This window comes from Ranitomeya imitator, chromosome 4, assembly GCF_032444005.1.
Source record: "Ranitomeya imitator isolate aRanImi1 chromosome 4, aRanImi1.pri, whole genome shotgun sequence".
NCBI lineage: Eukaryota > Metazoa > Chordata > Amphibia > Anura > Dendrobatidae > Ranitomeya > Ranitomeya imitator.
Window position 1 is genome coordinate 712,438,139 of NC_091285.1, and position 17,625 is coordinate 712,455,763.

The 17,625-nt window shown below is 42.3% G+C and overlaps 1 protein-coding gene across 1 annotated transcript in view; it reads right to left on the reverse strand.

The window, feature by feature from the left end:
- Positions 1-17,625, reverse strand: part of LOC138677402 (alpha-N-acetylneuraminide alpha-2,8-sialyltransferase-like) — a 265,474-nt gene that overhangs the window by 138,214 nt on the left and 109,635 nt on the right. Inside the window, exon 2 of the mRNA XM_069767497.1 lies at positions 11,819-11,899. Within this exon, the coding sequence (XP_069623598.1) occupies positions 11,819-11,899 (81 nt within the window). The remainder of the gene's footprint in view (positions 1-11,818; positions 11,900-17,625) is intronic.

Here is a 17,625-nt window from a genome sequence, read left to right on the forward strand (position 1 = left end):
ACACTACCTAAAATACCAATACCTGGTGTAAAAACAACAGTATCACTGTGCTTGATTGGCAGCAAACTTGCCTGACCTTATCCCCATAGAGAATCTGTGGGGTATTTTCAAGAGGAAGATGAGAGACACCAGACCCACAATGTAGACGAGCTGAAGGCTGCTATCAAAGCGACCTGGGCTTCCATAACCCCTCAGCAGTGCCACTGGCTGATCGCCTCCATGCCACGCCACATTGATGCAGTAATTGATGCCAAAGGAGCCCTGACCAAGTATTGAGTGCATTTACTGATCATACATTTCAGTACTTTTCAAGCTGGTGTTATAAAATATTCTCATTTACTGAGATAATGACTTTTGGGTGTTCATTGGCTGTAAGCCATAATCATCAACATTAATAGAAATAAACACTTGGAATAGATCACTCTGTGTGTAATGACTCTATATAATATCAGTTTTACTTGTTGTATTGAAGAACTGAAAAAAAAAATCACTTTTTGATGCTATTCTAATTTTGTGAGATGCTCCTGTATTTCCATATTGGCTGCTGAACCCCAGTGCCATTTTCTTTCCATGTTGAGGGGTGTACATTTAGTTTTCTTGATATGTGTCCTAAACACACAAATTGCTAAGTGAAAAATGAAGCATCAGGAATACCTTTGTATTTACAGTTTGTACTGACCGAAGTCGCAAATGGAATGTTTCGCTTCACTGGACAATTGATGATCTGTGTCCCATCTGTTATGGTAATTATTTTATTGCCCATGGTCATATATTTTATCTCTGAGAAGCAGAAAGGTGCAGTATTGGAGGATCAGTGACAAAAGAAAAGGTGCAAGGAACTCTGAAGAGAGGAGACCTAAAGCAAATCAAATGAAGTAGAATGTTATGAGTTTGCAGGTCCTTGATTCTAAAGAATGCCTTGTTACATATTGCAGCTCCCACTGTACTGTACTGTTATCTTTCGAAGGGGTCAATGAATGCTGTTTGCTAATGCTAATGACATATTGAACTAGCTTGTTGATTTTGTAAAGCAATGGAAGATGTACAATGCAAATTGATAAAATGTTCAATCAATGAGCTCCTGCGACTAGGGTTGAGCGAAACGGGTCGGTCATTTTCAGAAGCAGGGCGCGTCCGAGGGTGAGTATATACCTAATAGGAATATACTCACCCTCGGACGCGCCCTGGTTGTTTCCGGCAGCCTTCCTTCCTAAGAATCAGCGCTTGAAGGACCTTCGGTGACGTCGCGGCTTGTGATTGGTCGCGTGAGCGGTCACATGGGCCGTCGCGTGACCAATCACAAGCCGCGACATCACCGAAGGTCTTTCAAGCGCTGATTCTAAGGAAGGAAGATTGCCGGTTAGTACCAGGGCGCGTCAGAGGGTAAGTATAGAAATATTTTTTATTTTAATTCTTTCTTTTACACTTAAATATGGATCCCAGGGCCTGAAGGAGAGTTTCCGCTCCTTCAGACTCTGGGAACCATAGTAACCCAATGCAATGCATTGGGTTTCGTGTTTCGGCCGACCCCGACCCCGACTTTTTTATAGGATCGGCCGATTTCACTCGACCCGACTTTTGAGAAAGTCGGGTTTCGTGAAACCCGACCCGATCCTATAAAAGTAAAGGTCGCTCAACCCCACCTGCGACCTTCCACCCGTGACCGGTGGCTGAGGAGAGGAACTTTTAAAATATCAGCCAGGAAAGACAAGAGATCAGATCAGAGATCAGAGATCAGAGATCTAGGACGATGATATGAATACAGCACCTCAGAGAGACAGAAGAGTATGTGGACTATTTTATCCTCTGCTGGATTGTTGGACTCTCATTTCCCAGAGCTTTTATCCTGTTACTGAACTGCATTCAGGTTCTGGACTATCCTTTGTGTGGTGGATTGTATATGGACCTTTTGGTGTTTGAACAATCCCAAGACTTTTATTTTAGGCACTCTTCCCTTGCTCTGTTGATTGAGTAATACCGGAGGACGACCCCGTGACACTCAAGTGCAACTTCAAAGGCTTCCCACCAATGTCTTGCAGCTATCACATCAGATAGAATAGAGCAGCCAATCAAGAGGGACTAACATAGCCTGTATGAAAGCTTAGGCAGGGAATGCAGCAGGCATTTTAGGGTAACTTTAAAATAGCGAGAGAACATCAGAGCTGACAGCCTAGCATTAAAGGTAAAAAATATTGGAAAAATCCTCCACACAGTGTGTGTTTTATTTCTGCAGCACTGAAGAAGATATTAGTGGTAATCTGAAAATAATAGAGATTCAATTGTTAGACAAGAGAGAGTGAGCAATAGGGGAGAAATACTAGACTAGCGTGATAGCTCAGATATAAAGTGTTGCAGTATTAGAAATAAAATTACACAACTTTTTTGTTTTTCTTAATGCACTAGAAAGCAGCAGCTATGCAGCACAAAATATTTTTTACTGAGAAAAAAAACCTGAAATCGGTATTTCAGTTAGAGATAATGTATTTACTTGTCACAACAGACTGTAATGTGTTTTTGTGCAATAAATAGTCCAATTAAAACCTGTAATGTAGGCATGGGAAAGGCCAGCCCCACCCAGCTCTTCTGGTCACTCCTAGAAACCAGACCTCAAAATCTAGGCCCATTAAAAAACCGTTGCAGCAATTGACTGTTGCTGGAGTCTTTGTCTACGATACCTACATCATCAAGGCTAGCCACCTGCAATGCACATAACTCTCATAATGGGTAATACGTCACAGTATTAGCATTCATGATGGTGGATGTCCCTTTTGTTAAGGCCACTCCGGACTTCCCTATTGAGCACCATCCACATAGCTGCTGTATTGATTGAATTCGGCAGTTGAAGGGACATGGCTTGGGTTATGTTTTGACGTGTGCAGGCTGTCAAAAGCAGTAGGCAGTGGTCGACTGTGTCGAAGGCAGAGGAAAGGTTGAGAAGGAGGAGGATGGAGAACTGTCAGTTGGCTTTGGCTGTAAGTCATTAGTAATTTTGGTCAGGGCAGTTTAGGTGGAGTGGTGAGGGCGGAAGCCTGATTTAGAGATTTAGTTGAGAGATGGGAGGAAAGTTGGGCATGGAAATGCTGCTCAAGGAGTTTAGAAGCAAACAGGGGCAGTAATATGGAGTTATAGCTGGGCATAGCAGATGGGTCAAGGTTTGTTTTCTTGAGGATGGGTGTGATGGTGGGATATTTGAAGGCAGAGGGGAAGGTACCAGAAGACAGCGATAGGTTGAAGAGATGGGTTAAGGCTGGAATGAGCGTGTTAGTGAGGTTGGTGAGCAGGTGGGAAGGGATGGGGTCAAGTGCCCAGGTGGTGAGGTGTGATTTGGAAAGGAAGTGAGTAATCTCTCCTTCAGTGATGATGGAGAGTGAGGTTATTAGGGAAGGGCAGAGGTCTGGTATAAGGAGTGGTTGGGGTGATGGAACAGTACCTTGCTTTATCGATCTTATATACTCGGGTACTCGGACAGAACAACGAGCACAATGTAAGTCTATGGGAGACCCAACTATTTTTACCCCGATCCCCCAGCAGTCCCTTTAAGGTCTAAAAACATCTGAAAATGATGGAGACACTGCTCAAATGACACAGGAACATCATGGGGATCGCCCCTGGAAGCATTCTTGACTCCTAGGTCACAGCTGTAAGCCATGTTGACAGAGTTTCACACCATTTTTACAGGTGCACCAAAAAACATACAAAAACGAAACCAAAATGGATTTTGCTGGGATATATGTTAAGGTACATCCTTTCCAGTCTAATGACTTGTATATAAGGCAAAATAATTAACCCCAGACCAAAATGTTCCTCCAGCACTTGGGCTATGTTCACACGCAGCACTTTTGATGCATTTTTCAACTTTAACATTGCTTTTAACCACTACAAATGCATTCACTGGGAAATGTCATTGTAACATGTAACCCCCCTAGCTGGCCATGTCGTGTGTGACACATACGCAGACCCATCTTGATTCATTTACGAAGGAGGGACTCTTAAAGTCACAGAGCCTATTTTTACTGGTGCATCAGGTGGCATTAATCTTCTTAAAGGGCCATTATGAAACGGTGGGTCTGCTAAACTGTTTTAGCCTATACTGTGAGTGGATGGGCTGCCAACAATTACAACGCACCACAATACCCCTTTCACGAGACGTACAGGAGGGCCTCCTGAAAAAATGTTGCATTGAATTCAAGGCATGCTCTGCTACCAATTCATATGCACCCCAACAAGCCTTTGAACTCAGGTACTGGATGGCCACAGGAAAACCCACTTCACAGTCTTCAGTTGGTCCTGTCATACTGTTTCCTTATGCATTGAATTTAATGGTCGCATTGACGGAAATTTGGACGCACCTCAATGCCCCCTTGGAAGAAACATGGAGGAGGGCCTCATAAAAAAAACTTTCCCATTATAAAGGAGTGGGTCTTCTAGACTCGTAATGCCCATAAGTGTATCGGCTAACAAACATTTCCCCATGGGGGTACATTTTTTTCAAATTTTTTTATGCTGATCATAGACACCCTTGCCAAAAAATTGACAGGCTCTAGCAGCACGGGACATGTTAACCCTGGTGATCTAGTGGTGGTGGATGATGAGACGTGGAGGAAGACCTCATTAAAAAATAGGCCCAATTTAAAGGAGCTGGTCTCCTAGATTTGTAATTCCCATACACTAACTGTGTGGGCCGACAAACATTTAATTTCCGCGTGGGGGGTAGATTAAAAAATTAAAATGTTTCAAATGTTTATGGGGATCATAGACACCCTTGTAAAAAAACTGACTGGCTGTAGAAGCATAAAACACGTTCACCCTGGTGTTCTAGTGGCAGTGGATTATGAGACGTGGAGGAAGGCCTCATTAAAAAATAGGCCCAATTTAAGGGAGCAAGTCTCCTAGACTTCTAATGCCCATACACTAAGTGCATGGGCTGACAAACATTTCCCCATGGGGAGTACATTTTAAAAAAGGAAATCCGCTGGCGCTTTTCTAGCGTTTTTTTTTGCTTTTTTGCGTTTATCGGGATTTTTTACATGCATCCCAATACAATTCTATAGCAGCAAAATCACCGCAATTCCGCAAAATTAATGAACAGGCAGCATTTTTTACCGCGATGCGTTTCCGCTGCGGAGGAAAATGCAGCATGGGCACAACAATTGCGGAATGCCATTAAAAATAATTGGATGCGTTTTGTTAGCATTTCCAATGCAAAAAAAGTGGCAAAAGCGCTTAAAAAATGCAACGTGGGCACATAGCCCAACAAAACGCTAGCTGCAGAATAGGCCAGGACCTCTAAGGCGTAGAGAGACAGTGCATGCCACGTGTACAGCTTGGATACCCAATAATTAAAAGGCACAGAGGAATTACGGAGGACGTTGGTACGGTCAGCAAGGTACTCCCTCGGCATCTTAGAAAATATTCCATTCCTTGTGACATTCCCTGCGCCTCAGGGCCAGGGCGATGGGAGAGTCTGAGAAAACTGTCCCAGAACTTTTCCAGTGTTCCCCTGCCTCTGCTAGATTGGAGTTGTGTCTCTCTCACCTGGACTCCTTGGTTGTCCAACGAACTGTTATGTCTGCCACCAGTGTTTTGAGATGGGAATTTTTGAAAGTTCTCCTCGCGTGGGTCTAAAAGTGTCACTACCCAGTAATGACTGTCAACCAAAATTTTTACAATAGGAGGGTCATGGGAAAGGCAGCGCAACATAAAGTCAACCATGTGTGCCAGTCTGGTAACAGGCAAGCCTTCCATGTCCTTACCAACAGGACGACTGACCAAGGTGTCATCCTCCTCCTCCTCTTCCTCCCAGTCCTCAGGCCATCCATGCTGAACAGACAATATGAGAGTTGTGCTTGTAGTACCATCTACAGCGCATGAAAGTAGCTCCTGTTCTTCCTCCACCTCCTCTTCCTCATTGTCAAACAATCCACATTGTGATGACATAAGGCTGAGCTGTGTGTAATCACCTTGTATGGTAACATAGTAACATAACATAGTTAGTAAGGCCGAAAAGACATTTGTCCATCCAGTTCAGCCTATATTCCATCATAGTAAATCCCCAGATTTACGTCCTTCTACAGAACCTAATAATTGTATGATACAATATTGTTCTGCTCCAGGAAGACATCCAGGCCTCTCTTGAACCCCTTGATTGAGTTCGCCATCACCACCTCCTCAGGCAAGCAATTCCAGATTCTCACTGCCCTAACAGTAAAGAATCCTCTTCTATGTTGGTGGAAAAACCTTCTCTTCTCCAGACGCAAAGAATGCCCCCTTGTGCCCGTCACCTTCCTTGGTATAAACAGATCCTCAGCGAGATATTTGTATTGTCCCCTTATATACTTATACATGGTTATTAGATCGCCCCTCAGTCGTCTTTTTTCTAGACTAAATAATCCTAATTTCGCTAATCTATCTGGGTATTGTAGTTCTCCCATCCCCTTTATTAATTTTGTTGCCCTCCTTTGTACTCTCTCTAGTTCCATTATATCCTTCCTGAGCACCGGTGCCCAAAACTGGACACAGTACTCCATGTGCGGTCTAACTAGGGATTTGTACAGAGGCAGTATAATGCTCTCATCATGTGTATCCAGACCTCTCTTAATGCACCCCATGATCCTGTTTGCCTTGGCAGCTGCTGCCTGGCACTGGCTGCTCCAGGTAAGTTTATCAATAACTAGGATCCCCAAGTCCTTCTCCCTGTCAGATTTACCCAGTGGTTTCCCGTTCAGTGTGTAATGGTGATATTGATTCCTTCTTCCCATGTGTATAACCTTACATTTATCATTGTTAAACCTCATCTGCCACCTTTCAGCCCAAGTTTCCAACTTATCCAGATCCATCTGTAGCAGAATACTATCTTCTCTTGTATTAACTGCTTTACATAGTTTTGTATCATCTGCAAATATCGATATTTTACTGTGTAAACCTTCTACCAGATCATTAATGAATATGTTGAAGAGAACAGGTCCCAATACTGACCCCTGCGGTACCCCACTGGTCACAGCGACCCAGTTAGAGACTATACCATTTATAACCACCCTCTGCTTTCTATCACTAAGCCAGTTACTAACCCATTTACACACATTTTCCCCCAGACCAAGCATTCTCATTTTGTGTACCAACCTCTTGTGCGGCATGGTATCAAACGCTTTGGAAAAATCAAGATATACCACGTCCAATGAGCCACCGTGGTCCAGCCTATAGCTTACCTCTTCATAAAAACTGATTAGATTGGTTTGACAGGAGCGATTTCTCATAAACCCATGCTGATATGGAGTTAAACAGTTATTCTCATTGAGATAATCCAGAATAACATCCCTCAGAAACCCTTCAAATATTTTACCAACAATAGAGGTTAGACTTACTGGCCTATAATTTCCAGGTTCACTTTTAGAGCCCTTTTTGAATATTGGCACCACATTTGCTATGCGCCCGTCCTGCGGAACAGACCCTGTCGCTATAGAGTCCCTAAAAATAAGAAATAATGGTTTATCTATTACATTACTTAGTTCTCTTAGTACTCGTGGGTGTATGCCATTCGGACCCGGAGATTTATCTATTTTAATCTTATTTAGCCGGTTTCGCACCTCTTCTTGGGTTAGATTGGTGACCCTTAATATAGGGTTTTCATTGTTTCTTGGGATTTCACCTAGCATTTCATTTTCCACCGTGAATACCGTGGAGAAGAAGGTGTTTAATATGTTAGCTTTTTCCTCGTCATCTACAACCATTCTTTCCTCACTATTTTGGGGCCTACATTTTCAGTTTTTATTCTTTTACTATTGACATAGTTGAAGAACAGTTTGGGATTAGTTTTACTCTCCTTAGCAATGTGCTTCTCTGTTTCCTTTTTGGCAGCTTTAATTAGTTTTTTAGATAAAGTATTTTTCTCCCTATAGTTTTTTAGAGCTTCAATGGTGCCATCCTGCTTTAGTAGTGCAAATGCTTTCTTTTTACTGTTAATTGCCTGTCTTACTTCTTTGTTTAGCCACATTGGGTTTTTCCTATTTCTAGTCCTTTTATTCCCACAAGGTATAAACCGCTTACAGTGCCTATTTAGGATGTTCTTAAACATTTTCCATTTATTATCTGTATTCTTATTTCTGAGGATATTGTCCCAGTCTACCAGATTAAGGGCATCTCTAAGATGGTCAAACTTTGCCTTCCTAAAGTTCAGTGTTTTTGTGACTCCCTGACAAGTCCCCCTAGTGAAAGACAGGTGAAACTGTACAATATTGTGGTCGCTATTTCCTAAATGCCCAACCACCTGCAGATTTGTTATTCTGTCAGGTCTATTAGATAGTATTAGGTCTAAAAGTGCTGCTCCTCTGGTTGGATTCTGCACCAATTGTGAAAGATAATTTTTCTTGGTTATTAGCAGAAACCTGTTGCCTTTATGGGTTTCACAGGTTTCTGTTTCCCAGTTAATATCTGGGTAGCTAAAGTCCCCCATAACCAGGACCTCATTATGGGTTGCAGCTTCATCTATCTGCTTTAGAAGTAGACTTTCCATGGTTTCTGTTATATTTGGGGGTTTGTAAAAGACCCCAATGAGAATTTTGTTACCATTTTTCCCTCCATGAATTTCGACCCATATGGACTCGACATCCTCATTTCCTTCGCTAATATCCTCCCTTAAAGTGGACTTTAGACAAGACTTTACATAGAGACAAACCCCTCCTCCTCTCCGATTTTTACGATCCTTTCTAAACAGACTGTAACCCTGTAAGTTAACTGCCCAGTCATAGCTTTCATCTAACCATGTCTCGGTTATTCCCACTATGTCAAAGGTACCTGTAGATATTTCTGCTTCTAGTTCTTCCATCTTGTTTGTCAGGCTTCTGGCGTTTGCGAGCATGCAGTTTAGAGGATTTTGTTTTGTTCCAATCTCCTCGCTGTGGATTCTTTTAGAAATGTTCTTACCTCCCTTCTGAGTATGTTTTCTTGGGTCTTCTTTGTTCAAGTCTAATGTTTTTCTTCCCGTCCCCTCTTCTTCTAGTTTAACGCCCTCCTTATGAGTGTAGCGGGTCTTCTGGCGAATGTGTGTTTCCCAGGTTTGTTGAGGTGTAGTCCGTCTCTGGCGAGGAGTCCATTGTACAAGTAATTCACACCGTGGTCCAGGAATCCGAATCCTTGTTGTCTGCACCATCGTCTTAGCCAGTTGTTTGCATCAAGGATCCTGTTCCATCTCCTGGTGCCATGCCCGTCTACTGGAAGGATAGAAGAAAAAACTACCTGTGCATCCATTTCCTTTACTTTCTTCCCCAACTCTTCAAAGTCTTTGCAGATTGTCGGTAGGTCCTTCCTTGCCGTGTCATTGGTGCCAACATGTATCAGAAGAAATGGGTGGACGTCCTTGGAGCTGAAGAGCTTTGGTATCCTATCGGTCACATCCTTGATCATCGCACCTGGAAGGCAGCATACTTCTCTTGCAGTTATGTCCGGTCTGCAGATGGCTGCTTCTGTGCCTCTCAGTAGTGAGTCTCCCACCACCACCACTCTTCGTTGCTTCTTGGCTATACTTTTTGCTGTCACTTGTTGCTGTGTGCCCTTTTCTTTTTTGCTTGCTGGTATTGCTTCATCCTTAGGTGTGCCATCTTCATCCTCTACAAAGATTTGATATCGGTTCTTCAGTTGTGTGGTTGGTGATTTCTCCATGGTCTTCTTGCTTCTTTTGGTCACATGCTTCCACTCATCTGCTTTTGGAGGTTCTCTGACACTTTTTGCACCTTCTGTGACCAGTAGAGATGCTTCTGTTCTGTCTAGGAAGTCTTCATTCTCTTTGATGAGTTTCAAAGTTGCTATTCTTTCTTCCAGACTCCGCACCTTTTCTTCTAAAAGGGCCACTAGTCTACATTTCTGACAGGTGAAATTGGATTCTTCTTCTGGTCGATCTGTGAACATGTAGCACATGCTGCAGCTCACCATGTAGGTTGTCACATCTGCCATGTTGCTCCTAGATCCTGCTGACTTGCTGTGTGTTTTCCTTCTTGTGTAATCTACTCAGCCAAGCTTTCTTGCAATAATGTCCTACAGGCAAAAATGTGCGCGCCGTAAGGCGCTAGGTTTGGTGATGCTTTCCAAGCAGCTGGTCCCGGCTGTACCCAACGATCTTCTTGCTGAGGGAGACTTTTCGCTTTTCCCAGAAGGCACCTGGAATATGCAAATTATCCTCCTCAAGCTTGAATCCCTGGTTTGGTGATGCTTTCCAAGCAACTGGTCCCGGCTGTACCCAACGATCTTCTTGCTGAGGGAGACATTTCACTTTTCCCAGAAGGCACCTGGAATATGCAAATTATCCTCCTCAAGCTTGAATCCCTGGTTTGGTGATGCATTCCAAGCAGCTGGTCCCGGCTGTACCCAACGATCTTCTTGCTGAGGGAGACTTTTCGCTTTTCCCAGAAGGCACCTGGAATATGCAAATTATCCTCCTCAAGCTTGAATCCCTGGTTTCCCTCAAGCTTGAATCCCTGGACATGCTCGGTGCTCACTGAGTACATCGAGTACAGTGATACTCAGGTGAGTAACTAGTAGTGTCGAGCAAGTTCGCTCATCACTAATTCTACATTAAAAAACCCTTGCAGCAATTGACTGTTGCTGGAGCCTTCGTCTACGAGACCTACATCACGAAGGCTGGCCACCTCTGTGACACACACCTATCAGAAAGGAGGTTTTCAGGTGCTTCTTTACAATATATACATTTGGTGGATCATAAGCATAGGTGGATTTGCAGAAGGGCAAGCCTCCAAACTTACACACGCAGGGACATGTATTGTGGCACTTACAAAGATATAGAGCCTCTAATGAAAACCTTTACTTTTTGCTCCCATTTAATATCCTTTTCATTGGTAATTACTGGATTTTCATTCATTTCTGTGGCGAAAACACTTTGATATCACTTAGGCTGTGTCTGTGTTAACTAGATTGCAAGGTGTCTGTCAGATTCAGTCCTAAGAGACCACAGAGTGATACATACATTTCAATTGGAGCACCTGTGATTTACAGCACAAATTACATTTTTGGAAAAATTTGCCTTCCTTGTTTAATTTAAAATTAAAATGTCAAAAGATTTGATGATTTCTTGGGACTATAAAAAATGTAACCCATTCCCTACAGAGTCATTTATTGATTTATCTAATTTCCATCATGAAATGAGCAAATCTGCTTGAATCAAATATCTGGAGATTTGCTCATTTCTATACTGTATATATGTTTTATGACCAATGTGCCAGGAACGAGGCTGGATAATAAAGCAAGTGTCCTGATATTTGTGCCTGATAATTGGCACGTATACACTATATTATGATACCGGAGTATCTATAGACAGAGATAATGGGGATTTGACAATTTACCTAGTGATACACTTGGTACTTTTACACCTGAGTAAACAGTCGGATTATGGCTTACATCCATATGCAAACATTTCCATTGTCTCAGCTGGTTAAAGGTTGACCCATTGCACGGCCACATCCGGGACTTCATTGTATAAGTCTGATCTTCTCAGTGTTCAAGTTGTATGAACGTAAAACCTGACGTCACAGAAGTTGGGTTAATTATTTTCCGTTTTACATGTCTTACAAACCGGGAATTTGGGCGTTTTGCCATGTGATCATTGGCATGTGCAGGAGTTTTCGCAAATGTATCAAATTAAACAAAGGCTTACAGAGCGAAGCCATAAGTAAACTAATTCAAGAAGGATTCCCCAAGTGGTGAGAGGGCACATCATGAATTCAAAGCACAAATAACAATGAAATAAAATGGATCTGCTGTAGAAATTGTCTGTACTGATCCTGGCTGACGAGAATCTCCAGTCGTTACTCACTGTTTCAGGGTAGAATTAAATATGAGAGATTTCAGGTGCAGACATTCGGCTTCCGGAAGTTCCATGTAGGTTCTCCTCAGCCTGTAATCATAATGCAGAAGTTGGGTAAGATCAAGTTGGGACTTGCACATATAATTTACACATTTTTGTCTAATAAAGGGTCTAGGATAGTAAAAATATTAATAAGAACATTCTCAGTGGTCTATGGTAATAAAATGCGTAATGATAATACAGCCTAAACATACAAAGCCTATACTCTATTTCAATACATTTTAGGTTTTGTTTGACCATCTCATAAAAAATATCTATTTTGCCAGTATTGAAAACGTTTTCTTTCTTTTTTTTTAAGCCCCAAATCATGCTTAATACCTGAGTGCACCTAAAAAAGTGACAAGTTCCACAAAGGAGACTCAATCTTACTCCCAACATCTGCTTGGGTTCCCAGTAGAGATGAGTGAATACTAAAATGCTTGCATTCTCATTACTCGAACTGAGCAATTCCCCTGGAAGCATCTCTGACTCCGAGATCACTGCTGAGAACAATCTCATCACACTTTTAGTCAATTTTAACCCCTTTACCCCCAAGGGTGGCTTGCACGTTATGGACCGGGCCAATTTTTACAATTCTGACCACTGTCCCTTTATGAGGTTATAACTCTGGAACGCTTCAACGGATCCCGGTGATTCTGACATTGTTTTCTCATGACATATTGTACTTCATGACAGTGGTAAAATTTCTTTGATATTTCTTGCATTTATTTGTGAAAAAAACGTAAATATGGCGAAAATTTTGAAAATTTTGCAATTTTCCAACTTTGAATTTTTATGCAATTAAATCACAGAGATATGTCACACAAAATACTTAATAAGTAACATTTCCCACATGTCTACTTTACATCAGCACAATTTTGGAACCCAAAATTTTTTTTTGTTAGGGCGTTATAAGGGTTAAAATTTGACCAGCAATTTCTCATTTTTACAACCCCAATATTTTTTAGGGACCACATCTCATTTGAAGTCATTTTGAGGGGTCTATATGATAGAAAATACCCAAGTGTGACACCATTCTAAAAACTGCACCCCTCAAGGTGCTCAAAACCATATTCAAGAACTTTATTAACCCTTCAGGTGTTTCACAGGAATTTTTGTAATGTTTACATAAAAATTAACATTTAACTTTTTTTCACAAAAAATTTACTTCAGCTCCAATTTGTTTTATTTTACCAAGGGTTACAGGAGAAAATGGACCCCAAACATTGTTGTACAATTTGTCCTGAGTATGCCGATACCCCATAAGTGGAGGCAAACCACTGTTTGGGCGCATGACAGAGCTTGGAAGCGAAGGAGCGCCATTTGACTTTTCAATGCAAAATTGACTGGAATTGAGATGGGATGCCATGTTGCGTTTGGAGAGCCACTGATGTGCCTAAACATTGAAACCCCCCCACAAGTGACACCATTTTGGAAAGTAGACCGCCTAAGGAACTTATCTAGAGGTGTGGCGAGCACTTTGACCCACCAAGTGCTTCACAGAAGTTTATAATGCAGAACCGTAAAAATAAAAAATCTTTTTTTTTTCACAAAAATTATCTTTTCGCCCCCAATTTTTTATTTTCCCAATGGTAAGAGAAGAAATTGGAACCAAAAAGTTGTTGCACAATTTGTCCTGAGTACTCTGATACCCCATATGTGGGGGTAAATCACTGTTTGGGCGCATGGGAGAGCTCGGAAGGGAAGGAGCGCCGTTTGACTTTTCAATGCAAAATTCACAGGAATTGAGATGGGACGTCATGTTGCGTTTGGAGAGCCACTGATGTGCCTAAACATTGAAACCCCCCACAAGTGACACCATTTTGGAAAGTAGACCCCCTAAGGAACTTATCTAGATGTGTGGTGAGCACTTTGACCCACCAAAAGCTTCACAGAAGTTTATAATGCAGAGCCGTAAAAATAAAACAAAAATTTTTTCCCACAAAAATTATATTTTAGCCCCCAGTTTTGTATTTTCCCGAGGGTAACAGGAGAAATTGGACCCCAAAAGTTGTTGTCCAATTTGTCCTGAGTACGCTGATACCCCATATGTTGGGATAAGCTCCTGTTTGGGCACACGGGAGAGCTCGGAAGGGAAGGAGCACTGTTAAACTTTTTCAACGCAGAATTGGCTGGAATTGAGATCGGACGTCATGTCGCGTTTGGAGAGCCCCTGATGTGCCTAAACAGTGGAAACCCCCCAATTATAACTGAAACCCTAATGCAAACACACCCCTAACCCTAATCCCAACAGTAACCCTAACCACACCCCTAACCCTGACACACCCCTAACCCTAATCCCAACCCTATTCCCAACTGCAAATGTAATCCAAACCCTAACTTTAGCCCCAACCCTAACTGTAGCCTTAACCCTAACTGTAGCCTTAACCCTAATTGTAGCCTTAACCCTAGCCCTAACCCTAGCCCTAACCCTAACCCTAGCCCTAACTCTAACCCTAATGGGAAAATGGAAATAAATTAATTTTTTTAATTTTTCCCTAACTAAGGGGGTGATGATGGGGGGTTTGATTTACTTTTATAGCGGGTTTTTTAGCGGATTTTTATGATTGGCAGCCGTCACACACTGAAAGACGCTTTTTATTGCAAAAAATATTTTTTGCGTTACCACATTTTGAGAGCTATAATTTTTCCATATTTGAGTCCACAGAGTCATGTGAGGTCTTGTTTTTTGCGGGACGAGTTGACGTTTTTATTGGTAACATTTTCGGTCTTGTGACATTTTTTGATCGCTTTTTATTCCGATTTTTGTGAGGCAGAATTACCAAAAACCAGCTATTCATGAATTTCTTTTGGGGGAGGCGTTTATACCGTTCTGCGTTTGGTAAAATTGATAAATCAGTTTTATTCTTCGGGTCAGTACGATTACAGCGACATCTCATTTATATCATTTTTTTATGTTTTGGCGCTTTTATACGATAAAAACTATTTTATAGAAAAAATAATTATTTTTGCATCGTTTTATTCTGAGGACTATAAATTTTTTATTTTTTTGCTGATGTTGCTGTATGGCAGCTCATTTTTTGCAGGACAAGATGTCGCTTTCAGCGGTACCATGGTTATTTATATCCGTCTTTTTCATCGCGTGTTATTCCACTTTTTGCTCGGCGGTATGATAATAAAGAGTTGTTTTTTGTCTGTTTTTTTTTTTTTTTCTTACGGTGTTTACTTAAGGGGTTAACTAGTGGGACAGTTTTATAGGTCGGGTCGTTACGGACGCGGCGATACTAAATATGTGTACTTTTATTGTTTATTTTTTAAATTTAGATAAAGAAATGTATTTATGGGAATAATATAAATTTTGTTTTTCATTATTTAGGATTTTTTTTTTTTTTTTTTTTACACACTTGTAAAAAATTGTTTTTACCTTTTTACCTTGACCGAGGGGGGGACAATACAGATCGGTGATCTGCCAGTTTGCACAGCACTCTGACAGATCACCGATCTGTCTCAGAGCGCTGCAGCGTTACCATGTGCATGCTCTGAGCAGGCACTTGGTAAGCCACCTCCCTCCCTGCAGGACCCGGATCCGCGGCCATCTTGGATCCGGGACTTGCTGCAGGGAGGAAAGTAGGAGACCCCTGGAGCAACACGATCACATCGCGTTGCTGCGGGGGTCTCAGGGAAGCCCACAGGGAGCCCCCTCCCTGCGCGATGCTTCCCTGCACCGCCAGCACATCGCGATCATGTTTGATCGCGGTGTGCCGGGGGTTAAGGTGCCGGGGGCGGTCCGTGACCGCTCCTGGCACATAGTGCCGGATGTCAGCTGCGATAAGCAGCTGACAACCGGCCGCGATCGGCCGCACTCCCCCCGTGAGCGCGGCCGATCGCCTATGACGTACTATTCCATCCTTGGGAAGTAAGGCCCACCCCACATGGATGGAATAGTACGTCTAATGCCAGAAAGGGGTTAAGGACTGACAAAAAAAATTCTTAAATCGATAAGAAATTGGAGTTTACATTAATTAAATGTTTAAAATCATTCTTTCCTCAATAACAACTTTTATATGAGGCAAAGTTTAAAAAGGGTTTTTAAAAAAATTATTTCAGTAAAATAAAATTGAAATTTTTAGTAAAAAATTGTAATTTTAGTGAAAATTATGAAGTAAGCAAGACCTGCCAAAATGTGATGTAAGAAGGACTCAGATTCCATTAGACATAAAGGAGGGACTCAAACATTCTGTTCAAATTGTCATATTATTGGTACACCTAGACATAAAAAGGCTATCCACCAAGTGCAAAGCCTTCCAAATATTACAAGCAGGGTCATCCATACACCAATGAATGCACCAATTGCAGTACTGCATGTAAACATTGTGAGTAGTGATGAGCGAGTGTACTCGCTAGTCAGGTTTTCCCAAGCACCCTCGAGTGGTCTCTGAATATTTTTGAGTTCTCTGAGATTTAGTTTTCGCCACGACAGCTGCATGATTTGCGGCTGCTAGACAGCTTGAATACATGTGGGGATTCCCTAGCAACCAGAAATCGAAATCACCGAGCACTCAAATATACTGAGACCACTCGAGCGTGCTTGGGAAAACCCGAGCAATGAGTATACTCGCTCATCTCTAATTGTGAGCGAAGTGTAGCTGTGGTACTCCTGCACTCAAAAAAGTTCAGCACTGTGCTAAGCCTGCCACAAATTACAAGCAGGGTCATCCATACTGTTAGGCAATGGGATTTTCCCTCTGCACAGGGTAGATCCCAAGCATTGCATCTGTGGTCTCCAATTCTACTTTGACCGCTGTAGGTGCTGCTTGAGCATAGACGTCGGTCCCAGCATCTTGCTCAGGCTCAGGCTCATGCTATTCATCTGGTTACTGCTGGCTCTTCAGCCAAGCCTATGTTAACCAGCGGTAGTCAGTGACAAGTGAACACTCTGTAGACTAAGTCCAGAAATCACCCTAATGAGCATGCTCGTGATGTGGTGACATCTCTTTGGTGGTCGGTTGTCAGCTGCTCTGGTGATGTGGCAGCTCCGGATTGGTCCACAAACAATGTCCTGTCCGACTGGACTTGAGCTGTACATAAAAAAGGTTCTCAGAAGTACATGCCGGTGTACTAGTATTAATTTAATTTCATGTGTGAATGTAATTTGCAACTCTGTGGTCTGTGTCAGCATGTGCTAAAGATCGGCTGTTAGCTGTGAGAATTCTGGCACCTCCAGAGAGGAGTTTGTTCGTATGGATTCAGGGCTAGCGTATGACCACTAGAATTCCGGTACCTCTGGAGAGGAGTTGTTTGAGTGCTGTTACTGACTGTCTGACCACTGTTGCTACCAGCTCCGTTGGTGGGCTTCGATCCTTTGTGAATTTAACAGGGATCGTGTCTAGCATCATATATTTCATTGCTGTATGCGAGTGACACGGCTCTATTGCAGAGCATCAGCTTCGTTACTGTGTGCGAGTGACCCAACTTTGTGTGCTGCTTACTGAGTGACTTAACTCAGCGAAAGCTAGCAATCGCTCACTGCATTCTTCGCCATTGTTCACATTAACTGAATTTTTACATCTCTGCACGGTGGACCCTGGGTTGCGATTGCACTTCATCATTAAATCTATTTAGTGCAATCCGCCAACCCTAACACATACAACCTTGAAGGCAACAACTGGACAGCTTCATTCAAATATTGTGATCAAAGTATAGTTGTGGTACTCATACACTTCTAAAAGTATTGCAGAATGCAAAGACTTCCAAAAATTACAAGCAGGGTCATCTATGCATCCTTGAAGGCAACAACTGGAAGGCCTCATTAAAAT